The 26,001-nt window shown below is 55.7% G+C and overlaps 1 protein-coding gene across 4 annotated transcripts in view; it reads left to right on the forward strand.

The window, feature by feature from the left end:
- AGAP3 (ArfGAP with GTPase domain, ankyrin repeat and PH domain 3) overlaps positions 1-24,561 on the forward strand; it is a gene marked incomplete at its 5' end in the record, with an annotated part of 134,417 nt that extends 109,856 nt beyond the window's left edge. For 2 of the 4 annotated variants that reach the window (XM_080639556.1, XM_080639554.1), the window contains 7 exons: positions 2,761-2,934; positions 7,432-7,593; positions 19,960-20,114; positions 20,654-20,744; positions 21,089-21,311; positions 22,741-22,996; positions 23,287-24,561. In XM_080639556.1, the coding sequence (XP_080495682.1) occupies positions 2,761-2,934; positions 7,432-7,593; positions 19,960-20,114; positions 20,654-20,744; positions 21,089-21,311; positions 22,741-22,996; positions 23,287-23,514 (1,289 nt within the window). In that variant the 3' untranslated portion in view covers positions 23,515-24,561. Of the gene's footprint in view, positions 1-2,760; positions 2,935-4,166; positions 4,245-7,431; positions 7,594-19,959; positions 20,115-20,653; positions 20,745-21,088; positions 21,312-22,740; positions 22,997-23,286 lie in introns of those variants that run through there. The other 2 variants (XM_080639555.1, XM_080639557.1) reach the window with 2 other exon arrangements.
- Between the last annotated feature and the right edge of the window lie 1,440 nt (positions 24,562-26,001).

Genomic DNA, 26,001 nt, shown 5'->3' on the forward strand with positions numbered 1-26,001 from the left:
TCCCAAGGACATCTTTTTCTGCACACACTGGGTATCCTGCAGGCCTGGCGCAGGTCACAGCACAGCTGTGGCCACCACAGCACAGTGTGCTTCTGCAGCAGCCACTGCCAAAGCCGAGCAGGGTTGCAGGGCAGGCTCTGTAGGTGCTGGGGTTCCTGCTTTATGAGCCTGACCACAGCAGCCTTCCTTTCCTGCCACCAACAGTTCCTGCTGCCCAGCCTCACCTACTGTACGTGCCACAAAACCAAGGAGGTTGTTGCTGGGGGCAGGTTTGGAGGGTGTCTTGGCAGGTTGCATGTCCCTGCCCCTGGTGAGGGCTGGGGCACTTTGTGGCAGCTCACACTGCTCCTTGGAGGAGCAATGGAAGGGCATGTGCCCAGTATGGCTGGCACGGAGGTGGAAGGGCAAATCTGGGCTCCCTGGGGCTCATCAAGGCTTTCCCCTTTGCTTCTTGCAGGCATTCTGCACTCCTGCTATTTGCCTCTGTCTCTTCCATGGCTGTGGTGATAGACATGTGCTGTGTGTGCAGCCTGGCTTGTGGCCCATCCCATCCCATCCTGTCTTGTCCCAGCAGCATGGTCCCCAGGACCCATATCTTTCCTGCCCCAGGAGAGCTGCGTTGTCCCTGCTCCAGTGGCAGCAGGCTCCCTCCCACGAGGAGGCAAGAGGAGATGGATGCAGCAGTCAGGAGCGGAGCGCCAGCTAATTACCCTTCCGAGTGTGTCTTGTAAATTAAGGGCTAATTAGAGGCAAAGTCAGTGTCATGGTTTTACACGTGTTTCTGTGGCGCTGAACAAGGAGAGGGAGGGGGAACGTGCAGCAGCCGGGCTGGAGGCAGGCAAGCCAGCGCCTCTGCTGCTCCTGCCCCACGGGCAGGGGCCCCAGCAGCTTGGAGATGCAGGGCACCAACAGCCCTGCAAGCTCCGTGTTGGCACTGCCGGGGCAGGCAGGATCTGCAGGCAAGGCTGACAGAGAGTGTCAGCACCATGCAGCGGAGAAGGGATTCTATGATTCTATGAAAGGGTTTTTGGTCCAGGGTGGGTACATGAAGAGAAGGGTGGGAGGCACCTGCCGTGCTGGCATTGAATGGGAAGTGCTCGTGGACAGCAGGCATGCATGGTATAGGGATGATGGCCCAAATCGCCCCTCTGTTCAGCACACACCTTGGATCCACCTTTTGTAGGGGGGGATTTGGGCTTCTTGAGCAGTCGTTTTGGGCACTCTGCAGCCTCAGGCAGCACTCAGGCACCAGTGACATTCAAAGCACATTTCTTAGGTTTTCATGGAAACAGCAGGGACAGAAACTTACCTTTATGTACAGATTCTGGGGCTACACATGGGATTTTGTGAGGCTCTACTCTTAGTGAAGGGCAGCTGAGCACTGGAATGGGTTGCCAGCAAGGTTGTGCAATCTTCTTCCTTGGAGAAACTAAAACACTGTCCAGACACAGTTGTGGCAACTGGCTGTCTGTGGCCGTGCTTGAGCAGGGGTTGGACAGGGTGACCTCCAGACTTCCCTTCCAGCCCCAGCCATGCTGGGATTCTGCAAGAGCAAAATGAGGCTGGTCTTACACAGTGAAGATGCAGCCAGCTGAGCTGTCCTGGCTGTAACAGATCAGCTGGGGGCCTGCTCCTGCAAGTGTCCATCTGCTCTCCAGCCTGCTTCTGTGAAAGATCCCACTTACATGCCAGTCCCATGAAACAAGTTACTTGATTTCTCTTAGCCTGGCTCCTTGTGTGGTGATGGGGTGGTTGTCTCTGGCAGGGCTGGAGCAAGCAGATGGGTCCGTGTCTCCTCAGCCCAGCACGCTGTGGCTGGAGCTGTTCAGCGGGTCCTGCCCTCTTGAATGGCCACAGGGGCTGCTGTGAGAGTCCCAGCTCAGCATCTGCACCTGAGGTGGGGGAGGGAGGGAGCTTCAGAGTAGGGAAAGAGACCCTTTGCTTACCCCCAGGCTCCCAGAGCATTCACTCTACCATGGCTGGACTGAATGCCTTAAGGGAAGGTGTAGGGTAATCCCTCTAGGGCAGCATCATCCTCCTTAACAGATTGCCTGCAGCCTTGAACAGCAAGATTTTTGCTCCCTGTCAGAATCACTCTATTTACTATTCTGGAATTTTTGGATATTCTTGTGATCTAGAAACACTTGACCCATTTTGAATCACTGAGAGATCTTGTCTTCTGTGACAGTCTCTAGTCCCCAGAACACTCTTTTTCTTGGGGGTTCAAGCTCCTGGACTCAGCTCCAGAGGTTTCCAGCTAGTGCAAAGAGGCATTTCCATCCATAGTCCCCACCTTACAGACCTCTGTTGCCCTGGTTGTCATCCTCCATGTGATTTTCATTTACTCATAGTGCCTCCAACGTGGTTATGTTTCTTGCTAGAGACACACAAGGAGTTAAGGAGTGAGGATGAGGTGAGATGGAGTGGTTTTGTGTTTGTCCAGGTGCCTGAGGCTGTAGTGAAAATGGTGAGCAGAGCACAAACTCCAGCTGCAAAATCTGGCTGGAGGTGGAAGCTGTGTGCCAGGATGCCTAGCTATGCATCCTAGGGTGCTGTGCTGAAATCCATTGAGCTGGGTGTCCCTCTGAGGAGCGCTGTGTGCTGGACAGTGCTTTTTTCTCAGCACCTTTGAGGGGGGTGATGTGCTGGCATCCCTTGGGAGAGGAGAGCCAGAGCCTGTCCCCATGCAGGGCCATGTCTCATCATGTACAAGACAGCTTGTCCTTCTTCCACCATACTTGATGCATGCCTCTCTTGCAGGTGCTCCCCACTCGACCAGCAGCACCTCCCTGCACTCAGAGCGCTCCATCAGCGGCATCAACCTGGTGGGCTTCAGCTCGAAGCCAGACGGCATGCATCAGCGCTCCTACTCTGTCTCCAGTGCGGACCAGTGGAATGAGGCTGTGGCCATCCCTGGCAGCTGCCCCAACCCCTGTAAGTAGTGCTTCTGACCCCGCTCCCCTCAATGGCACAACCTGGGGAGGTTTGGTTTGGTGATGGGGCAGCCCTGACCTCTGCCCTGTGGTTGTGAGCCCAGTTTGCTCACGGGTGTCAGACACAGCCTTTGGGGCCTTGCTGGGACTGTCCACCTTCGTGAGGGTCAGCTGGCAGTGTCCAGACTGGGGGGAGAAGCTCTCCCGTGGGCGCGGAAACAGAGCCTCCCTCCAGCCAAGGGTTGCTGCTCTGCAGCAGGACTGCTCTGGCCTCTCTTCTCCTTCTGCCCCACTCAGCTCACCATGTGAGAGGTAGCCATTGCTTTCCCTCATCGCTGCTCCTCGTCAGCACCCCCAGCTCCCAGATTTTGGGGCAGTTGAACGAATAGGAGTAATTCCTGGCTCTGGAGCACACACTGAGCACAGCCCGCCTCCTCCCCCCACGCTCACTCGCTCTCTGTGATGTTTCAGGACAGTTGAGTGAATTAAAATAATTCATACATTTCCCAACGTAGCCACTTTGCCGAATTGGAAAATAAATGCTTTTGTGCTGCATTCATCACTCCTTCGTTCCTGGCTCTGCCGCCGCACTAAAAAAGCAGTTAAATGCACATCAAGAGTGGAGGAGCCATTTCCATGCCTGCTCGCCCCTTGTAGTTCTCATTAGCGCGGCAGCCGCCCCCCCGCTCGGTCCCAGGGGCTTTCGCAGTTTAAAGAGAGCCTCTTTATGATCATTACCGGAGTCCGACTGTGCGGGCGCCATTTGCAGCTGAGGAGGCTCCTCATTTGTAACTGTGAAAAACTATCAATTTCAGCGCGCCTGATGCAGCGGCTCCATCATTGGCCCCATCAGCTCCCTGCTGGAAGCGAATTAATCAGACTGTTACTGCTGATGGGGCAGCGCAGGCGATGGGAGCGGAAGGGTGCAGCTCTGAGCATTAATGTGCCGGCAGCCCCCCTCCTCGCCTCGGACACGGGGTGCAGCAGGGCAACCTCCGCTCCTCCAGTGCCAGAGGAAGTGGGGTGCAAGGCGGGGACCGCTTTGGACACGGGCACATCTGCTGGGATGCTCGGGTCTGGTCCCCCACACCCCTTCCACTGCAGGCAGCCCCTCGCCCTGCCCATGGGAGCCGTGCATGCAGCGTGTCCCTGTGCACACAGCAGCGGGGTCTGCACACCCTCATGCCGGCGAGCTGATAGGCAGTGCTGCAGTCACACATTGCCTTTGCACAGGTGAATTTTGTGGTACAGCCCTCTGGACAGCAGCTCTCTGCCTGGATGGCCTCCCGCCCCAGGAACCATCAGTGGCAGGTATGGTCCTCCTCCCGGCAGCCCTGCTGCAGAGCCCAAGAGCCTGGTGTGGCCACGCTGTGCATTTTGCTTGCCGTGGTTTTGGCCTGAGTGTCACAGGAGAGCAAGCTGGCATCTCCTCCTTGTCCTCGGGAGGAGCCTGCTGCACTTGTGGCCAAAGCACTTGTACCCAAAGCAACGTACCTCTTTCCTGCAAAGTAACCTGGAGGCTGAAACAAAATGGGTGCTGAGATGCTGCTGCTTCTTTCCATGACGTGGAAGGGTGAGATACCAGCTCAGTGCTAATTGCGTGTCTCAATCGCTGATGGCTGCTTGTCCGCTCTCAGGTCCCACTACACTGTTTAGGGCACTGAGCCCTGTGGGTTGATCCTGCCTTGCCCTGCCCTGTGTTAATGGTCTGCAGACACATCACAGGGAAGGACCCACAGCATTACGAGGGACAACCAGCCCTGCTGTCCAAGGAGCAGCCTCACAGTCCATCACCAGCTCACAGCTTGCTGCGCCATCACCATGTGCTGTCCAGGAGATCAGTGATTTCATACCTCTTGGCATTTGTCTCCTGTCCGCAGAACCACTTGGGGTTGTCCAGCAAGAGCTGGGGCAGGCAGAGTGCCTGGAGCAAAGCATTGTCCCCTGGGAGATATCACACAGCTCCCTGGGCTCCTTTTGCCATCAGCTGGAGCAGCCCTGGGCAGCACACATGCCAGGCTGGCTCTCCGAGATGAGTCCCTGCATAGCCAGCACGAAGGAGAGGGTTGGGGGGGGGGGGCAGGCAGTGGTTTCCATGTGGTGAGGAATGCAAAGCTGAACAGCATGTCACCCATCTGCTGAGGGGCTGAGCTGAGCCTAAGCAGGAGTGCCTCACACCCCAACCTGAACCCCACTGTGCAGCCCAGGTCTGAGTGCTCTGTTGTTTCCAGCTCTAAACAGTGGGGCAGGGTGAAGAATATTCATCTGCTCAGAGCAGACTTGTAGAGGGTGTCCTCACAGCTCCTAGGGTCAGCTGCCTCCTCTAGTTGTGCCCTGGAGAGCACATGGAAGAGGGATGGGATGGGTTGTATAGGTCATGTAGACATGCTCCAGCACATTTTGTGTTTGTCCTTTATGAGAGGACTGCTGCAGCTCACCAGAGGAACCAAGCAGTGCCTGCAGGAGTGTTCCCATGGTGAGATGGGGACCTAAAAGGCCTTGTGTGGATCAGAGGAGCTCCTTGTCCTGCTGGGGAAAGAGGGAGAGCAAGCAATACAAGATCTTGTACAGGGAGCATGTTTCATGTCCTGCCCCTTCCCCAGTGCAGTCCCATCCCCATCCCACTGGCAGCCTTTTGGGACCCCAGCTCTGTGGCTTTAGCTGCTGGGCAGTAAGAAGAGGAGGGATGTGAGTAATCTCTGGTCTGCAGAGCTGGAGGCATCGTGCTCACCGCAGCCTGACAGTGCATTGGTGGGAGCTGCAGAAACGCACAAACCCTGAGCTGAGCCTGGAGCGGGGCAGGATGCCAGCAGTGCGTGGTTTGGCCCGGGGGGCATCCTGGTGAGCAGCTGGGCAGTAGAGGTAGGCTAGGTGGATGCACCATGTGTAGCCTCAGAAGAGAAAGTTCAGATCCCCTGCGACATCCAGGCTGGGAGATGAAGGTGCCTCACACCTGCTCTAAGCCTAGTCCTGTTGAACAGTATCAGTAATTTATATTGATAAAACTGGAGTCTGATTTTATTAGATTTATCTCTCTTAATTGTCAAGGGTGAGCTATTTCCCTGTGGATAAATAGCAGCAGAAACACCCTACTAGTGTGTGTCAAATGTAGTAGAAACCAGAGATGGAAGAGCTCTTGGTACCGCATTTTCTCCTAGCCTTGAGAGGGGGACACAGGCTGCATGCCAGACCTCTGCATGGGGCAGCTCCTGGCTGCTGCCTCTCCATCCCACTGATGGATGTTTATCTTGCCACACAGAGACAGACCAAGCCCCAGAGAGCCAGGCTTGACCGAACTGGGCTGAATGGGAGATCAAAGGCTAGGCTGGAGCGGGAGAAGGACTTGCGAACTCACAGGCAGTCCCCACTGCTGGAGGGTGCTGCCCTTGTTGGACACCGTGATTGCTTTCTTAATTTCAGGTGCCACGAAACATGGAAATTGGAGGTTAGGACTTGATGGGAGACACTGGGCTGGTGCAGAGAGGACAGTGAGCTGTCCAGGACAGAAGCGAGCTGGGAGCGGAGCCACCATACATGCCCTGTGGGTGGGTGGACGCTGAAGAGGCAGGAGTGTATTTAGGAGAGGGTTAACAGTGCAGCGAGGGCTCCTGCGCCTCGTTGCCTTCCCCGGAGTCTGCATTTTTATGCTGATTGGAAGCCTGCGCTGTGTGTGCTGCTGAAATTGAATGTCAGGCTTTTGATTTTGTTGCTGGTCTCTAATGAAATTTGACATTTAATGGTGAGTGCAGCGGCAGCGTGTGTGTGTGTGATCGGAGCTTGATTAGCGCACTCTAATTGACAGTAATTAGGCAGCTCCCTGATTGTTTCTAATTCTGCTATTAATTGTAAGGAACAGTATGATTGAGGATAAATTTGGTGCGTTGCTGCTGGGGATGCAGCTTCTTCAGCTCCGTATCGGAAGCCTATTGAGACCATCATGCTTAGGTTCCTAAGTGTGGCAACCCCAGTCACCTCGTCTGGCAGAGCGATGCTGGGGGGGAGTGATGCTTCTGCAGTGGCACTGCAGATCCTGGGACCTGGATCTGCACCTGGGGGGACCAAGAGCACCTTCTTTGACTGTCCTTTCCCAAAATGCATGCATCACCCTGTGAGGACACTGCGACTGAGCAGTACGCACAGGGATGTGCGCTGACGGGTTGGCATGTCAGGCTGCCCCCAGTGATGCCACTGTGCTTGTCCTGGCTACGTAGATGCCAGCGTTGTCTCCATGTGATCATCCCAGGTGAATCTGGGATGATCACAATCCCAGAGCTTGTCCAGCCTGACCCTGTCCTAGGCGCCTGCCAGCCCTGAGCTGGAGTGGGTGTTTGAGCTGCCCTATGTGATGGGGCTGAGCATGGTACTGTTCTGTTTCATGGGGCTGTGCATTTTGAGCCAGGCAGAGGACTGGGACTGCCTCCAGGACACTTGGTTGTCTGTAGAGAGACCAGACTGTCACTGTCCTGCTGTACATTACTTTCTCTGTCTTTGTTCCCAGCTAACGGTACTGCCGATTCTCTCAGCTCCAGCCCAAACATTTCCAGTGCTGCCAGCCCGAAGCTGGAGCCGCCTCCATCACCGCATGCCAACAGGAAGAAGCATCGCAGGAAAAAGAGTACAGGGACGACTCGGCCTGATGGCCCCAGCACAGCAGCAGAAGGTAGGAAAGGTCTTCTGCCTGGGGCACTGGGCTCCCAGGAGTCCTGCCAGGGCTCATCAGGGACAGGGGGCTTGGAGTGCCCCTCATCCAAGCTGGCTTTGCTTAAGCAGAAAGGAGCAACCAGGCCCTCTTAATCACCTTCATTTCTCACCTGCAGCAGGAGCAGCACTGCCATCATGCCCTTGACTGCACATACTGTTAGTGATAATAATAATTACTAACTGTATTAGCAGACGTGAGAGCACACCATATAGTTAAGGTGTGCTTAACTATGCCTAAGGTGTGCAGACACTTTCTGTCACAAGCCTTTCCATTGGCTTGTAAATGTTCCAAACTTTTATCATTTAAAAGAACTATGCTGGCTATCTGCCTCAATCCGAGGGTCTTTTGGAAAAGTTTATCTACTTCAGCAAACCAGTTGAAGGCATATACATTGTTTTGCCTATGCTGGAAGTACTGCTGGTTTTTCTGTTGAGAGATTTTGGTATCTCAGGGGTTTCTGAAGAGGGACCCAAAGCTTGGCAGGGAGCCTGAAAGACACAGGGAAGTACATTTTGCTGTGAAAAGCCATGCAGATTTGTTCAGGTAGAGATGAGCCTGGCAACCATGTTCTCCAAAGCCTGCACCTGTGGTTAGCCTCTGTGGAAAAAGTGATCCTCAGCCTTTACAATTTGACTTTATCCTGTGTCATCCTGTCCCACATACTCAATGACCTTTTGTACTAAACCAAAATAAAGGTTTAATTCAGATGGCTGAAGGCAGGGGGAAGGGGGCTAAGTGCAAGCATTCAAAACTAATGCTGCTGTAAAACAAACCAGAACATTTTAGCCTGGACATTAATTAGCCTGTACCTAACAAAGCATGTTGTGGCTGTCCTGGCATCGTGCTCCAAATCCCAGGTCAGCCTGTAGACCAGCAGCCCAGGTTGCCCATGCAGAACAACTCTTCATATATTCTCTCTCTTAGAAACATTGCAGTGATGATCTCTGCAGGAGCTCAGCAGTTCTGTTGTTCAGACTTTTCTGTTGTAGTTATCTTCATCTGAAAACCACTGAGTTTGGGAAGGACTTCCCCTTTGCGGTGGTTTATTCACATATCTTGAGCATCATTGGAGTCTCATGGAAAACATGGAAGTATTGTCTGTATTTGTTAAAAACCTGATGCATTCTTCACTATGGGTATATGTTGACTCTTCAGATACACTACTGCTCTTCCCCAGGTCAGCTCTCAGTTTGCAGTTCTCAGTCCAGTGCTTTGACAAAAAGAGAGACAAGTATTCTTTATCTGTCTGAAAAGTGGGATACCAAAGAGTAGCATCACTTTGCATCTACATGTGAGGCTAAGAAAGCACATGCTAAAGTACTGTGTCCCATCCTGTAAATAATATTCCAAGAGAGTGTGGGAATACTGGAAATAGTTGTAAAGAAGGTCCCAAAACTGACTTGGGTCTGATGACTGTATTTATGAAGTGGATGTTAAGGTATTCAGTTTACCAGAATGAAGACTGAGAAGCGAAGAATTAATGTTTTCAGTGCTTACAGAGAAAGAAGTCTGGTCCTGCAAGGCTGGTGTGCATAGCTGATGGGGGTGTGAGGAGGTGCAGAGGCTGGGATCTCTAGTTACACAAAATTGAATACAATTTCTTAGTGGAAAAGGCAATTAAATGTGGGAACACTTTTATGTAGTAGTAATGGGGCCTAACTACTGCACAGAGTCTTAAAATTAAATTAGTTACTTTTCCACAAGCCATGTGCTATCCAGCCCTTGGCAGTGACAGAATTCACTGCTTTCTGTATCCAGGTGGGCAAGCCAGATGAGCGTCACCCTCCTCTTTGGATGCTCAGTCCACTAATCCTTGAGCCACTCTGTTTTCCTGTCTTTCCATAGGGAGTTTTTTCAGGCATATGCTCACTCTTGCTGTCCTGCCCTGTTTGGCAGTATCCTTGGAAGATGGAGTGACCAGGGCTGCACACAGCGACGATGTGGTGCCATGTGATGTGTATAACAGCATCAGCATATTTTCTGTTATTCCTTGCCCTGGTCTTTGACCATGGTGTTGTGCTGGGCAGAGCTCTTGTGCGCTCTGTAGTGATATCCAGGCCCTGTCTCGGGTTGATACAGTTAATTTAGAGCCCTGTCAGGTGCTGAAGCAATGTAATTTTTTTCCTACAAGGTGCATTACTTTGCATTTATCAACATGGAACTTCATTTGCCAGTGAAGTGTCAGTTACCAAAGTTCATTTGTCACTGCACAGACCTTGCACACAGTTGCTCCTCCTGCTGCCAGAAGCCTCTGGCACCAGAACTGGGATCAGGAAGAATACCTCCCCAGTGATCCGCAGTACTGCCGCTGCTGGCACATGTGGCAGTGGGCTGCTCAGCCTGCTCCAGTGCAGCCGGTGGAAGGGAACAGCGAGGGATTGCGAGAGCACAGCCGAGCAGAGGGGGCATCTGTGCTTTGCAATCCAGCCTCTGTGTCTCCAGCTTGAGTCCTGTCTTTCCAAGTCCCTGTGTCCACCTTCAGTTGGTGAATGGGTGCAGTACCCATTGGCTCAGTGCTGTTGTCATGCGGATGCAAGAGTGTGCTGCTCCCAGGCTCACATTGAGTCACAGTGGTCCCATACACTGTTCTGCGTGGGGTATTGTACAGTGGTTTTTCTGGATTTTTGGTTGGCTTTTCGAAAACTTACCTTGTATTTATTTTTTATGTCATCTGCTGTATTAGAAAACTGATCTGATGGCAAAATCTAGCTTCCAAAGGCCCGGTCAGTTCTGTCATCCTCCCAGCTCTCCCTGCTTCAGCACCTCCCGGGGAAGCCAGGCTGTGTGTGCTGGGGTGCTGCGGGCAGCATCCATGCCAGTGGCACTGAGCTCCAAACTTGGTCCTGGTGTAGGCAGTGTGATGTTTCAGTAGCAAACAGCTGCATACCCCATTTGGGGAGAGGGGGGCATCTCTGGAAAGGGTCCTTGTACATCCCTGTGCTCAGTAGAAACTGCAGAGCTGAATCACGCGCTCCTTTCCAGGCAGACGATCCCTTGCCTGCCATAGATCTGATTGGCACTGGGTCTCCCTGCCTGTGGTGCCCTCCTTGAGCGACTCATTTTGTCTCTCCTGCTCCCAAGGGCTGATGCAGCTCAAGGCACGACAGCAGATTATCACCAGGACCAGGCAGCCCAGGGCAGATGCAGAGGAGTCTCTGGGACTGATGCTTGGGTTGTGCTTTCTAAACACTCGTGGAGAGCTCTGAACTGGAGTCACACCCAGGTCACCGTCCTGCCTGGCAGCCTGCGGTAGGAGTGGGAACTGGCAGCAAGCAAATAGGAGATAATGAGTCCCTATGTGAGGTCCCACCCTGTGCCTTAATGGTCCGCAATTGGAACCTGGGGCTGAGCATTACCCCACATCATGGGCATAGCTGATGACTTATGTCATGGACTGGTGTCCGTAAGCATTCTGACTCTTCCTTGATCCTTTTGAACAGTTACAGCGAGTCTTTTTCACAGCAGGGTAATCTGAGCTTTTTGCTTTTGTATAGTCAACGTGGTGAAAGTGTAAAAATCACTGTGCAGAGAGCAGGGCTGCCATGCTCTGTGGAAGAGCTGCCATCCCTTGCAGTGCTCATCCCGCTGTCAAGGGTGTAGCATCTTGGGAGGAGCGTGGGGGAAACATGGGCTGTGTTGTCCATTAGTTCACACCAGTGTGGCCATGATGGTGCAGGGAGCACCACTGCTAGGACCCCTAAAGCCTCCTACCAGGAGACCTCAACAGCTGCCTCAGGCCAGGCTCAGCCCTTGGTCACAGCATCTGTACCAGGCAGGAGCAGAGTGCAGAGGAGCAGATGGCAGCCCAAGGCTTGGGCTTCGGCCAGGCTGCCTTCGATGGCCCCAGCCCATGGCTGTGTGTGCAGGGCACGAGCACCTCAGGTTAGCATCCTGGGAAAGTTGGTGAGGTCTGGGGATAAATTGCCATCAGTTTATCTCATTTAGGAGGTAATCAGAGCCAGGGACGTGCGGAGCAATTGAATCTTAGTTGTTCTGAAGTATCATAAATCAAACGAGCTGTTGCTTTTTTACATGGGCTCATGTTAAAGAGAGCGCAGTGTCAGGTTGCTAGGGAGCATCAGCAAACTATGGCAAGCGTGGTATTGGGTTGCCGGGGATGTCACCAAACCAGAGAGTGCGGCTCAGGCTGTCAGGGAGCACCCACAGGCTGGCAAATGTGGTGTCAGGCTGTCAGTGGATATCACAGCAGCCCCAGGAAGCACTCGTCACTGTGGTGGTGGGGTTGCAGCATAAGCCTGCGGGAACCATCGGGGAAGTCTGCTGGATCAAAGCGCTTCTGTGGCCAGCAGTGCTCTGTCCTGCCACAGACAAGCCCAGATCCCCTGTTGCAGCCATGTCTGCATGCCTGGGACCCCTGTCTCTTGCTCCAGGCATCCCAAAGGGCTGTGGGGAGCCACCCGGCATGTCTGACACAGGAGCACCTTCGCGACGCTCCCTACGCGAGCATCCCCATGGCTGCCAGAGCTCCGGGGATAATGAACTTCTCATGTGCTTAAAGAGTGATGCAGGGTGCATGGCGAGAAGCTGACAGCCCCTTAATGTGCTTCTCAGTGGCAGCCAAACGACGTGGTTTTGTCTTTGTTTTTTAGTTTTAAAACCCACGGGAAATTGATGGCCAGTAAAGAGTTGTGTTGGGGCGATGTGCGTGATTAATACCAACTGTCAGGGGCTGTTCGAGGCCGATCTCGGCGAGCTGGGAGTGCGAGGCTGAGCTGCGCTTACCAGATTGCTGGGGATTCCAGCTGCTATTGCTCAGTGCCCGCCTGCCCCACGCAGCTTGTGTCACCCATGCGCTTCCTTCCACCAAGCCTCTTAATTCAGTGCTAACAAGTCAGCCCTGCTCGGTACAGACCCCACCACCTCCCTGCTCCATCCTGGCAGGAGAAAAGCAGCCTCTGCATGCGTATTGCCACACCCCCGTTGTTCTGTGGTTCCTGGGAACCCTGTAGAGCTCTGTGTTGCCCCTCAGTAGACCCCTGTATACACGCCCATAACCCTGCTGGTGTGTCTTGGAGCAAGCACACTATAAAGCCTGTGCTGTCCATGACCTCCCTCCTGTGCAAGCAGCGCCACCCCCATGCCCCCAGTGCGTGCACGTACCCTGCACAGCCCTTCTGCTGCCCCCAGCCCCACTGCGTCATGAGCACACGGTGCACCCATATGGCATTTTCCCCCCAAACAAAGAGAAATGTCACTCTTGGTTCCTTGCAGTGACCCCCCCTGCACCTCACAGTGTACCTCAGGAGCACCTTCTCTTCCTGACACGCAGGCTCAACTGGCTTTACTATCCTTCCCCACACGTGCACATGCCCACATTTGGCACCCCACAGCATGTCCTGTGTGGTATGGTTGCTGCTCAGAGCCCTCCCCTCCTTGTCCCACATGTCCCTGCAGGCAGAGCAAGCAGCACGGGATGGTGGGAATGTGCCAGCTCAGCTTGGGGCACTCTGGGGTCTGGGGGCACTGGGACAGAAAGCGCTGTGGGGTCTCCGTAGCAATGTTCTTGCTGCAGCTCTCCTGGCGGCTTGTCACTGTGGAGGGGGCCTGTCCCCGTTGCACTAATACAGGTTAGGAATATTGGGTTTAATGATCTGCAAAATGAGGAGGCAGCGAGCTGACATTTACGAATGGTGCTGCATCCTTCTCTTCCCAGATGCCTGCTAATTTGTTGATATCCCGAACACCTCATAATGATGTGGTACAGTGGCAGCTTGCAAACAAGCATCCAGAGGCTGGGGGGCCAACTGGCTACCCTGTTTGTGGACACTCTCCACAGGCTCAACAGCAAGAAAGTGGAGCTATGGGCCAGGGACTCCCTTCACCAAGGGTGGGACCAGTCCTTGGCTCCCTGCCATGCACCCCATACACTGGAAGCATTCCCCCACCTCCTCCCTGTGTGAGCATCCCCTCATAAGGGCATTCAAAGGCACCTCTGCTACACCAGCTCGAAGTGGGAGAAAGGATGGGAGCAGGAGAAGGGAGAGACTGGATGTGTCTGGGAGCCAGGGGAGAGTGGAGGTGAAAGAGGAGACTTGTGCTGCAAAAGCTGGGCATGGCTCAGTGTGAGCTCTGCTTCTCACTTTGCTGATGTTGAGTAGGATCCTGCTCCTAGACCTGCTGTGATGCAGGGAAAAGTGTCCCACACCATCCTGTGTGCAGGGCAGGATGTCTGTGGAGAAGGAGGAGGTGGGAAGTGCCACTCCCTGGACTCCACATGGAGGTCCCTGCAGTGGGGTGCCTGGGCTGGCCTCTTCTGCATTGATGCAGTGTGCAGTCTGAGCCCTTCAGGGAGCAGGACAGATCCCTGCACCCAGCTGTGTGCTGAAGCTACAGTGCTTTTAGCCACCTCACTGTACCACTTATGCTCAAAGCTGCACTTCCTCCCACTGAGAGCAGAGAAGGGCACTCCAGGGACACCACTGCTTCACTGCTTCCCTTCCTCCCCTTGCAGCTTCTCCTCTCCACCACAGAATCACAGAATGGTTTGGGTCAGAATGAACCTTAAAGCTCATGCAGTTCCACCCCCCTGCCACGGGCAGGGACACCTTCCACTAGACCAGGTTGCTCCAAGCCCCATCCAACCTGGCCTTGAACACTGCCAGGGATGGGGCAGCCACAGTTTCTCTGGGCAACCTGTGCCAGGGCCTCGCCACCCTTATAGCGAGGAATCCCCTGCTGCTTCCGTGGGTGACAGGGATGAATCCATTGGTCTGCTGGGCATCTCAGCTCCACAGCACCTGTGGGCAGAGAGCTGTGTCCCACCCTGCTTCTTGGTGGTGCTTTTCCCTTCCCCTCATCTCTCACTCTGTCCTGATTCCTGGCAGTGCATACAGGATGTCTCCTTTCCCCCATCTCTTGCCAGTCTTGTGGTGCTCATCTGTTGCCCCTGAGGAGGTGGCTCCTCCCAAGGGCATTTTGCTGGCGGTGGGGGCTGCGGGCTGCCCCCTCTCCAGCACTGCAGGCCAGTGAAGGTTGATCACTCCACAGGGGCTGGTCACCTTGCTGCGGTTGCTGCAGGAGTCTTGGAGCCCACTCAGTGTGGTGACTCAGTTGCTGGTGGGGTGTGAGTGCAGCACAGCCGGGGCCCGTCCTGGCCGCTGTGCAGCGCCCTCACTAATTTTGCTCTCATTTGGAGCACTCCTTGCTGGGCAGCGTTGGAGCTGGGTCAGGGGGTTAACGCCCATTAGCAGAGCCGGCTCGCACCGAACTCTGCTCAGCAACTCTTCACGGAGCTCAGTCTTTAAAACATCATCAAAAAATCATCAAGAGAGAGAGAGACAAGTGCGTTCATTTCCACTGCCCACTAATTCTAATGGAGCTGCCATAATGGACTCCCACCAGCACGCCTGCAGGCAGCTGCAGGGCCAGGGGGACGGGCTCTGCCTTCTGGCCCTGGGATAGCCGCTCTACCCCAAGGCAGCTGGAAAGGGCTTCCCACTCCTGTAGGAGTGGCTTCCTCTGGGGCTTTCTGGCCACCCGGGCCACCAGGAAGGACCCTGTGCCCTGTGTGGTGCAGGGAAGGGTGTTGTGCCAACTCTGCTTCAACGCAGGTAGTCCGAATCCTTTTGCCTATGTAACCTCTTTGTGCTACCCTTTCATCTGGCCAGAAATGCCTCTGACACATCAGAAATCTGTGCCTCTCCCCTGAAAAATCTGAGAAAGCCCCATGCATTCTCTAAAGCTATGACTTGAGTCTGATGCAACTTGTATGGGCCCCCCAGGGAGCTTAGGAGCTCATCCCGGTTCATCTGAGAAGCCAGGTCTGCACACCATTTGAAGCTGCTCTGAGTCCTCAGTTCCTTGCCCAGCTCTGCTAAACCCTGTGTGTGAATCTGATGGCATGATCCTGCAGCTCCTGCTCTCCTGCCATAGCTATGCTGTGCTCAAGCCTCCAAAGAGGTCTGGCCCTGCAGTGCTGTCCTGTGTTGCTGCAGGGAAAGAGGTAGTGATTTTGCTTGCAAAAGAAGCCTTAGTGTGGAAGAAAAGCTGTCGTCCTTTGTTAGCTCTTCCCGGGCTTTGCTGAGAGCAACAGGCTCTTTGTTCAGAGTAAAGCTGGAATCCAGGAGGCACAAAGGAGGAAAGGGAATGGAGGTCCTGTGGCTTGCAAAACTGGCGCTAGGGCTTTAGTTTAACTGGGATGGGTGCCAGGGCTGGGACCAGGCAGCCCCGTGGCTCCAGAATGCCCCTGACCTGTGACAGTGGGAAAGTCCATCTGTGTGGGGTTGGAGCCCCAGAAATCTTGCTGTTTGCCCACGTTAGGTGTGGGCAGCCCAGCAGGGACGGGGCACGGGGAAGCTGCCAGCCCATCCTCTGCGAGCATCCTGAGCTGGGGGACACATGGTAAAGACCTGCATGGGAGCCCTGGGGCAGGCAGGCACTGCAGGGCAAGCATTTGCTGCCACATCTCTGCTGGGAAGCACATTGGGCAGGAAGGCTTGGGCTGGGATTCCTGCCTGCGTGTTTGGTGGGGAGGTACTGAGCAAGTGAGAGAAAGGAACAAGGGTGATGGGAGTTGTGTGAGCCCATGGCAGGAATCCTCAGCATATCCTAGGGACTGTGCTGACCTGCTTGCTGTTGTTTCAGTGGCAGCAGAAGCAGCTCATCAGCAGGGAGCACTTGAAGTGCATCCAGTACTTCCCAGGTCCAGCTGGCTCGACGGGGCTCTGCAACACACTGACAACAGCCACAGGTCACACAGACCAAGGATGGGGGAGATTTAAGGAGAATAAGGACTGGTCTGATATATCTGATATATTGGGGTGCCCCAGGAGTGATTTTGTTGGTGGCTGTTCCAACGGTGTAGCCTGATCCAAGATCTGGGAACTGCAAACACTCCCTCAAGCACCTGGGCAGTCAGAGTCCCCTAGGGAAGAAATACCACTTTCTCCTTCCTGGCTATTAATGCTTTGCTCTGGGCAGCAGTCGATTCTGCAGCTGCCAGGGGCCTGCTCTCTTGTAGCCTCCTGCAGCGACAGAAGGAACTGTCGTTCACTCAGCCCCTGGACTGCAGGTCCCAGTCATGGGTTGGGATGGTGGAAGAGGTGAGGGCTGCTGCTGGCTTATGAGAGGACTGGAGCAGAGCAGCACTGGCAGATCCAGCGGAGTACTGTGGTAGCAGGATCCTGTATCTCCTGACTGCAGTTGCCATCAGTGGCTGGGTGCTCCCTGGCCGTATTCAGGGTATGACAGCATTCACAAAGAGGGTGGTGCCAGATAGCCAAGGTGAATGAATGAATGAATAAGGACAGTTCTCCCACTATTCAGAAATTACCAGCTGTGTATTTTGCAAGAATCTTGGTTTTGAGCTGGGATTTGGTGTGCCTTGGAGCCTCCACAGCTTAGGGTATGGGGCTCGTTGCCTGCAGGGAGCTCCCCAGAGTGGGGACTGTGCGGTTTCTTCCACGGTTGAGAGCTGGAGGAAAGGGCACAGTGTTTTCAAGAGCACCACAGAGAGGGGAAGAGTCCAGCAGCATGACTGAACACAACTTCCAGTTTTGTCATCCTCCTGATCATAGAATCAGAGTGGTTGGGTTGGAAGGGACCTTCAGAGGTCACCTAGTCCAACCTCCTGCAGTGAGCAGGGACATCTTCAGCTAGATCAGCTCATGCCCCAAAGTTTCTCATTCCCAGCAGGAGAAAGGCAGTTGCAGACATCTTTCCCCAGAGGAGGAGCACCAAGCTGATTCTAGGGTGAAATGAGTGAAACAGCCTCCCCTTCCTATCTGGAAAAGGCAAGCCAGCTAGCACTTCACTTGGGGAGCCCTTCATCCTGGAGTCATTCCATCCTCCCAAGGGTCTGCTGGTGTGGAGACCAACCCTTGCTTCCTGCACCAGTCCATTTCATCAGCGCTGATTATCTCCAAGCCCCCATGGCTGCTGCTGGGATCTGTGCAGGGCACACCATGAAGTGCTCTCAGCAGTGGCAAAGGGCAGGCATCTTTCCAACCAGCTGTCACTCACACTTTTAACCCCCATGAACTGCAAGATCCTGAGCCTGCTGTGTGAGTAGCATGACACTCCCCACCATGGCACAGTAGCAGGAGCAGCATTTTCCCCTCAGGTTGTTCTGGGGTAAGCAGCTGTGTGTGACAAGAGATAGAGTTGGGTGCTGTGCCCGGTACTTGTTAATGCAGGTGGTGGTGCCTGCAAAGGAAGTGGGAGCCTGAAAAGAGCACTTGCAAGGGAGGAAGGGCTGTGCTCCCACCACCCCCACCGGAGCTGTCTTTCCTCAAGGAGACTTCCTGTGGCTGCACCCATTTTTGGGGAGTGTTTGTGGACAGCCTTGCTCTGCTGGTGCCAAGCAGCCCAGCAGCAGCTGAGGCTGGCCATGCCCTTGTTGGGACCCCGCTGGTGGCCTCTGCACCCGTTCCTCAGCTCTGCTGGGGTGCTGCAGGCTGCAGCGGGTTCCTCAGTCATTGCCCTCCTGCTGCTTCCCTCTGCAGTGAGAGACTCCTCGAATGCAGCTTGTGGGGGGAGTCAGGCATAGGAAGGGACCCCTTCCAGACCCCTTCCACTCTCCTCCCCATGTCTGCCCCAGCAGGAACAGGACCCTGCCAGGCTCGAGGCCAGCACAGTTCTGCCTTGCTGCGGACCAGGCTGGGCCCCTTGGCCTCCTTGCTGTCTCTGGAGCAGTGCAGTTGACTCCCTGCTTTTAATAGAGAGCTGGGAAGGCACATTATGGAGATGAGGGTGTTATTTGCATAACGCTAATTAGGTAATTACAAATCATTTTGCTATGAGCTGAAGCGTGTGCTGTGACATAACGTTTATTAGTCATTCCATTCAGGCCCCGCTTAGTTAAGTCATTTACTGCACTAACTACTGAAGTTGGCAATAAAAGGTAAATGCTGGTGCTTGGGTGCAAAGCTGAGACAGGGCACCCCAGGTAGGTCTGAGGCTTCTGGCATGGTCTGGCAGAGCAGAGCCAGTCCCAACAGCCCACATGGAGAGCAGTGAGAGCAGTAGCCAGAGGGGAAGTCCACATTTTAAGCCTTGGTTTTCAGCAGATTTGTGGTTGTTTCGGGGCTGTTTTCTTAGGTGCAAGGGACCTGAGGTGCTTTCACATGTTTTCACTGTCCCCTCTCTCTCCCTGCTGGCTCTGCTGTGCAGCTTAGGGGTGCCCATACTCTGACACCCTCCCTGGAAACCGACCATCCAGCCTGCTTTTGTAGGGTGCTAACACTTCCATTTGTACCCAGCCTCTGAGCGCCTGGCTGAGCAGCCCCTGGGGCTCACCAGAAATGCCTTCCCTGAAGACAGAAAGTTGAGAATTTGCCCCCAGAAAACTGCTTTAACACTGAGGCTGTATCTTCTGGGGTTGTTTGCAGGGCACAGATGTCAGTACTGTGCAGAGGAGCAGCTGAGGTACCTGAGGAGCAGGTCGCCTGGCCCTGTGCTCCTAGGCACTTTGCCCTGTGCATGTCCCTGCTGCCGTCCCTGCTGCCATCCACATGCTTCATGGAAACAGCTCTGCTTGGCCAGCTTCCAGGGACCCCTGTGGCCACCAGCTTCCCAGGTTTGGGAGCCAGAGGCTGCCTGCCCAGCAGGTCACTGAGAGCTGCCAGAACTGAGAAGGCATCACTCTTGCCCCTCTGTGGCTCCTGCTTGGGTCTCTGAGACTTAATGCTTCTCTATGGGAAAACGGTAGCTGTGTCCTGTTGTGTGGGTCCATGGAGTGCTCAGGCACTGAGGGCTTCCCAAGCAGCATCCCTGCCCTGCTGTGCTCCTCAGCTGGTGATGATGCCCCTTCTTGATGCACAGGCCAATGAAGAGATGCCTTTGAGCTCACCACGAAGACCACTCATTGGCAGGCACCAAGCACTTTGTGGGCACTTGGAGGGTGATAAGGCTGCTCGGGGCTCTAGCTCTGAGGAGGAGGTGATTTCACTGCTCAAGAGGTCAGCAGCTTTCTCCAAGAGTGGGACATTGAGGGCGTGGAGAGCAGGGCACTAGCAGCTTCCTGAGTGCCACAGTCTCCTGGGTTTCTTGGCTGAGATGGTGGGTGAATGAGGCTGTGGATGTTCATGTGCTGAAGGAAGGGCAAGCCCACACTGGTGGAGCTGGCATGCAGGGAGCTGTGTAAGCAGCAGGAGGGATGGGCTGGCACCGAGCTCTGGTTCCTCCCTGCACACACTTGCTACCTGCATTTCCCTATCCAGCATCCTGGGAGCACCACTGCCAGTGACCCTTCCCATGTGTGGTCACAGCGGTGTTCGCAGGGATCTGTCTCTGTGCTCACACCCTGCAAGGCCAGCAGACCTCCACCTTCCCTGACCCTTGTCATGACACACCTTTCTTTTCCAGAACCAGATGAGCCATTTGAGTTCATTATCGTTTCCCTGACGGGCCAGACATGGCTCTTTGAAGCCTCAACATCAGAGGAGCGAGAGCTTTGGGTCCAGGCCATTGAGAGCCAGATCCTAGCCAGCCTGCAGGGCTGTGAGAGCAGCAAAAACAAGGTAAGAGGCCCCAGTTGAGTTCTGGTTTGTTCCCTCCTCTCTGGCATCTGCTTTGCTACATCCATCCCTGTACCAGGCTTTGCTCTTGGTGCAGGCTGGATCCCACCCAGATACCTTTGTTCCCAGTCAGGTTGAATCCTGTCCCTGAGACTCTGCTGCTCTCCACTGGGTTTCCTGTCACCTTTCTGAGCTCTCTGTCCTTTATCCAGCCTGGCTCTGGCCCTATCGAGCTCACTGCCACCCACCAGGATGAGATCCTGTGCTCTCCACTTCTTCCTTGTACAGCTTTACCCTTTCATTCCCCTTCTGGCTCACCATTCCCTGTTCTTCTGGCACATACCTGACTATGAACCGATGTTCCCTCCAGACCCTGTTCTCTGGGTTCCCATGCTGGAACCCCTCCTGCAGCACAGCCTGCGGGGTGCCTGCTGGAGCGAGGTGCTGGCAGCTCCCCAGCGGGCTCTTGGGGTGCTGATGAGAGGACACATGGTGGAGTGGTTGGCCTTCAGTAAATGGGGTTTCCATGCATTTCATTTCAGGCTCGGCTGGGCAGCCAGAGTGATGCACAGGCCATGCAGGCCGTCCGCACCGCACGTGGGAACAGCTTCTGTGTGGACTGTGATGCACCGAGTAAGAAATGCTGCACTGGGAAGTGGGGCTGCTCACCTGGGGAGGAGGACTCCATCCCAGCCACATCTTCTCCTGCCCCAAAGAGACCTGGTCCATGGGGCTGTTTCATTCTCTCCTGCAGTGTACCCGTTCATCAGGGACGGGATACTGCCCATGCTGCCACACTGGTCCGTGGTCCCCTACTGACCATACTGGGGTCCTTGTCTCTGTGCTTGCTGGGTCACTGGGCTGGGAAGGGATCTGGGGGGCAGGTGCCTGCAAAGATGGGTCTGCTGGATTATAGAAGAGGGGCTGCTGAGTCAATGCTGATATTAACTGCCTTCCACTGGTCTTGCTGCCTTCAGACCCGGACTGGGCAAGTCTCAACCTGGGTTCCCTTATGTGCATTGAGTGCTCTGGGATCCATCGCAACCTGGGCACCCACCTGTCCCGTGTGCGCTCCTTGGACCTGGACGACTGGCCTAGCGAGCTTCTCATGGTCATGACAGCCATCGGCAACGCCCTGGCCAATGCTGTCTGGGAAGGAACAGTGGAAGGCTTCCCCAAGCCCACCCCGGACAGCAGTCGGTAAGGGAGACGGGGAACTGTGGAGCTGCTTCTCAGACAGACACACCAGGAGGCTTGAGGGCATCGCAGGAGTTTGGGGGCAGCCATCCAGTCAGGCAGAGAGGTTGGTAGGAACCCTAGAGGTACTCCAGTGTTTGGGGTCCTGCCTGCTCTCTGGGCACTGGAGGCCTCTCCCACTGTCCTGTTGGGCCAGCAGGACTTCATGGCTGGCCGTGGCCATGCGGTGACTGCTGGAGCCATGGCTGGCTGCAAAGCAGAAAGGGTTAATAGAGATGGCTTGGCAGCGTTGTATGGGTCTCAAGGGTGCGTCCCTTTCAGGCCCTTGTCTGTGCCTATCGGAGCGACTCTCCTGTCACTCATCCCGACAAGAGCCCATTCTGTGGCTTATCAACGGATAAGAGTGGGTCAGGGGGCGGCGGGAGTGAGCATGCTCCGCGCAGGGCATTGATGGCCGCCCGCCAGATGCAGATGGATAGAATGGCAGCAGATAGCAGCAGCACGGCACACATCGATCCGCCCGGCCCCGCAGCCCCAGGCGGGACGGACGCTGCCGCAGCCTTTGTTTGCTCCAGGCGAGACGGCAGCAGTGATAACGTGCCTCCCGTGGCACTGGGCTGCTGTGTGCGGCAGCTAACCTTTTCCTGCCGCTGGCCATGGCCCACACACGAGCCCGGGACAGGGACGGTCCCTGCGCTGCCACGCAGTGGGCACACAGGAGAGCGTGTAGGGGCACTAGCCCAGAGATGTGGGTGTCCCTTTGCACAGTGGTAAGTGTGAGGTCTGGGATAGAAGAGAAAAGTCAGGAGAGACCTTAAAGCAGCTTCCAGTGCTAAATGGGCCCACAAGAAAGCTGGAGAGGGGCTTTGAGAAGGGCCTGTAGGGATAGGACAAGAGGGAATGGCTTTAAACTGACAGAGGGGAGATTGAGATGAGATGTGAGGAAGAAGTTCTTCCCTGTGAGGGTGCTGAGTCCCTGGCACAGGTTGCCCAGAGAAGCTGTGGCTGCCCCATCCCTGGCAGTGTTCAAGGCCAGGTTGGACGGGGCTTGGAGCAACCTGGTCTAGTGGAAGGTGTCCCTGCTCATGGCAGGGTTGGGTGGAACTGGATGAGGTTTAAGGCCCCTTCCAACCCAAACCGTTCTGTGACACTTCTGCTGTACATGAGTGGATGTAAGCACACAGCGTACATAAGGGAGCTATAAGGAGGTGCAGGGAGACGGATGTGTGTTGGGCCTGTGTCTGGAGCAGAACCCCAGTGACAGCCATGTCATGGGGTGCACGGCAGCAAGGTGTCAGCAGCAGGGGCACATACAAGGCATGCCTGTGTGTGACAAATGCTCACTGCTAACATGGCAGTGCTGGTACGCATGCCCCTTTGCACATGGGGCCCAGGCAGGTCGGCCCACCTGTGACAGTGTCCCATCCGGTAGGGAGGAGAAGGAGCGCTGGATCCGGGCCAAGTACGAGCAGAAGCTGTTCCTGGCTCCACTGCCCCAGTCGGACATCCCGCTGGGGCAGCAGCTGCTGCGGGCTGTGGTAGAGGATGACCTGCGCCTCGTGGTGACGCTGCTTGCCCATGGCACCAAGGAGGAAGTGAACGAGACCTATGGGGATGGAGATGGGCGCACAGCGCTGCATCTCTCCTGTGCTATGGCCAACGTGGTCTTCACACAGTTGCTCATCTGGGTAAGACCTGACCCCGCAGCCTCCACCACGGCACTCCTGGCCCTATCCCAGTGCTTCCCCCCCTGCAGCACCTCCCTGCTCGAAGGTTTCGGGACTCCCCTCATCCATCCCTCTCCTGCAGGTTGCCCCACATGCCCCCTGGCACTGCCCTGCGCACCCTCCCATATCCCCCTCATTGCCCGCCCCAGTACCACAGAGCCCTTCTGCCTCTGCTCATGCTCTTGCTGTGCCACCCTAGTGCCCATGGGGCCACGGGGTGCCGCTGACCGGCTGCTTTCTCTCCTGCACAGTACGGAGTAGATGTGAAGAGCCGGGATGCTCGGGGCCTGACCCCGCTGGCCTACGCCCGGCGAGCTGGCAGCCAGGAGTGCATCGACATCCTGCTGCAGCACGGATGCCCCAGCGACAGTGCCGTCACCACACTGACCCCCAGCCTGCCCCGCCGCAACACCAACGCCAACAACAATGCCTGCACCGTGGTGCCATCTGAGCTCAGCTCCAGCCCCAGTGCTGTGTAGCTCCTGCTCACCCTACGGCCGCCTTCCAGCCCTGCCAGGGGACCAGGGCCACAGGAGCGGGTCTGAGGGCAGCACAGCCGGGCCACCTGCTGTGCATGCCCCTCACTGGGACCGCTGTTCTGGCTGGGAAGAGGCCGGGGAGCCAGCAGCCTGCTCCTCTGCACCGGTTTCTGTGGGCTCTCCCCATGCACCTGCGGGGGGGACGGGATGGGGCTGTGCAGACCCAGCGCTGTCAGCTTGCGGGAGGGTTCCCTCACAGTCACTGGGCTGCGGGCTCCCGTACACCCTGTTCTCATGACCGGTACAGGGGGAGGAGAGGCAGCTTCTCTGTGCCCCCCACCACACACACATGTAGATAATAAAGGGCTGGCGGCAGTTGAGGTGTGCGGCCCTCCCCTGCACAGCCGGTACTGGGGAGGGTGATTGCTGCACCAGCTCTCCCAAACAGTTTGGGCTCTCCCCTCCTGCCCTCCCACCCGTGTTGGCCTCGCTGTGCCCCCTTGGTGCCATGGGGAGTTAGGGGGCAGCAGTAGGCGCCTGTTTGTCCACTACATCCCTGTGCTCCTCTCTGCTTCTCTCCGGTGCAGAGAGGGATCCTCTCGCTGTATCACTCCCCACATGCTGATGCAAAGGGCTCATCTCCCAAGCAGCCCCTGGACAAAGGCCTGCATCCTCCCTGGTGACCTAGAGCGGGAGGAGGATGGCCACCTTGGGATCCCCAGCTGTGTCTGTCTGTCTGTAGAGTCACTGTCCTTCCAGGTTCAAGCCCCAAAGCCATACACAGTGTCTCCATCAGAGCATCCCTGCTGGCTCCCGCTGCTGCCCAGGCGGGGCTGGTCTCCGGCTGAGCAAGATGAGAGTGGAGACGAGCGTCTCCCTTCGGTTTTGGGCCAAGCCTGCAGCTGAGCGCTGGAACCCCAAGGCTTTGGACGCTGCTGTGGAACGTCTCTGTCACTTGTGTATAAAATGTACATTGGAAATATTTATATGGACACTCTGTATATACTGTTTCTTCGCCATGAGTTGCCCTGTGTGTGTTATCTGCAGCCAAGGAGATAAAGACCAATAAAGCAACCCACCTACTGCCAGGCCAGCTTTTCTGTGTGCTGCCTTTTGGGCCTCCAGTGCAGCCTCCCCTCTGCTTCTTTCCTGCTCCTTGGCACCTGATGGATTTGCATCCCAGGCTGACAAACATTCAGCCCTTTCTCCTTCTGCCTGGGAGTTGGTTACAGTAGTCCCATGCTGAGATGGGCCCCTTGGTGTACATGGCAGAGTGCTGGGGTGGGGAGCGGAGATGTGTCAACCCCAGGTGCTGTGGGACAGTGTAGGGACACGGCCCCAGAGATGCACGGCTCTGGTGAGGTGAGGTGTGTGCTGGGCAGGGGAATGCAGGGTCGGAAGTGCTGGGGCCAGCTGGTCCCTGTGCACAGTACAGTGAGTTCGAAGGTGGGGGTTGAAATAGAGATGGGCAGGGAGTGATGGGCTGTCTCAGCAAGCAAGGAGCCTGGGTAGTTTGCTTGGCAAAAACATTGCTGCAGAAGACTGGGGTCATCTATCCCCAAGGGGGCAGACAGCCCCAGGCAGTGAAGAGAGCCATGGATCCCTGCTCCACCACTCGTGACCCCACAGGCTTCTTCCAGCTTTTAGCTAAGCAAGGCCCAGTGTTGCCAGTTCACCCAAGGCCACACCACAAGTGAAACTTTGGGGCTCCAGCATCCCCCCTTACCGTGCCTGGGTCCAGGCTCTGCGCTGCACTGGTACTGGGCACAGGGATTGGTCCCCAGGCCTGTATGGTAGTGCTATAAGGAAGGGAGGCACCAAGAGACCTTGCTCTCCCCCGGCACCTCACCTTCAGCAGTCCCCTCCAAACCCTTGTTGCCTCCTCCCTGTGCATCTCCTATGGTGGCTGCAAATGGTGGCCCCAACCCCTCCAGTGCCTTAATTCATCTCCATGTGCTAGCCACATGTGCCAGTATTGTGGTCCCCATCCTGTTCCTGGCCCCAGTCCCAGCCCTCCCCTGCCTGTGCCCACATCTGCCCCTCATGCCTTGCCCCCTTCTTCTTCACAGCACACATAGGTGCCCTGCACCAGCCCTGGCCCCAGCCCGGTGCTGGGCTTGGTTAATTTCCTGGCGACTGCATTAGCGGGAATGGAAGCCGAGGGACGGCAGCTCCTCTGGGGCCCATTAATCATCCCCCTCAGACAAGCTGCCTTGATTACAAGTGGCAAGAAATTCATTAGGGCTGCGGCTCTGACAACTTTTATCTGCGCGGCTGGATCTGACTCATTAGGCAGCCAAATTAAAGCCATGATGGGCCCTGATGAAATTCACTGCTTGTTTATCTTGTGCGATCTGATACATCTGCCCATACATCATCTCCTGCGCAGGATCCCACCCGGCCCAGCCCCGGCGCCTCCCTTCCCATCCCATCCCAGCCCTGCCCTGCCCTGCCCTGACCCGCTGGGACGCCCCCTGCCTGTGGCAC

The sequence above is a fragment of the Psittacula echo genome, assembly GCF_963264785.1.
Source record: "Psittacula echo genome assembly, chromosome: 2".
Taxonomy (NCBI): domain Eukaryota; kingdom Metazoa; phylum Chordata; class Aves; order Psittaciformes; family Psittacidae; genus Psittacula; species Psittacula echo.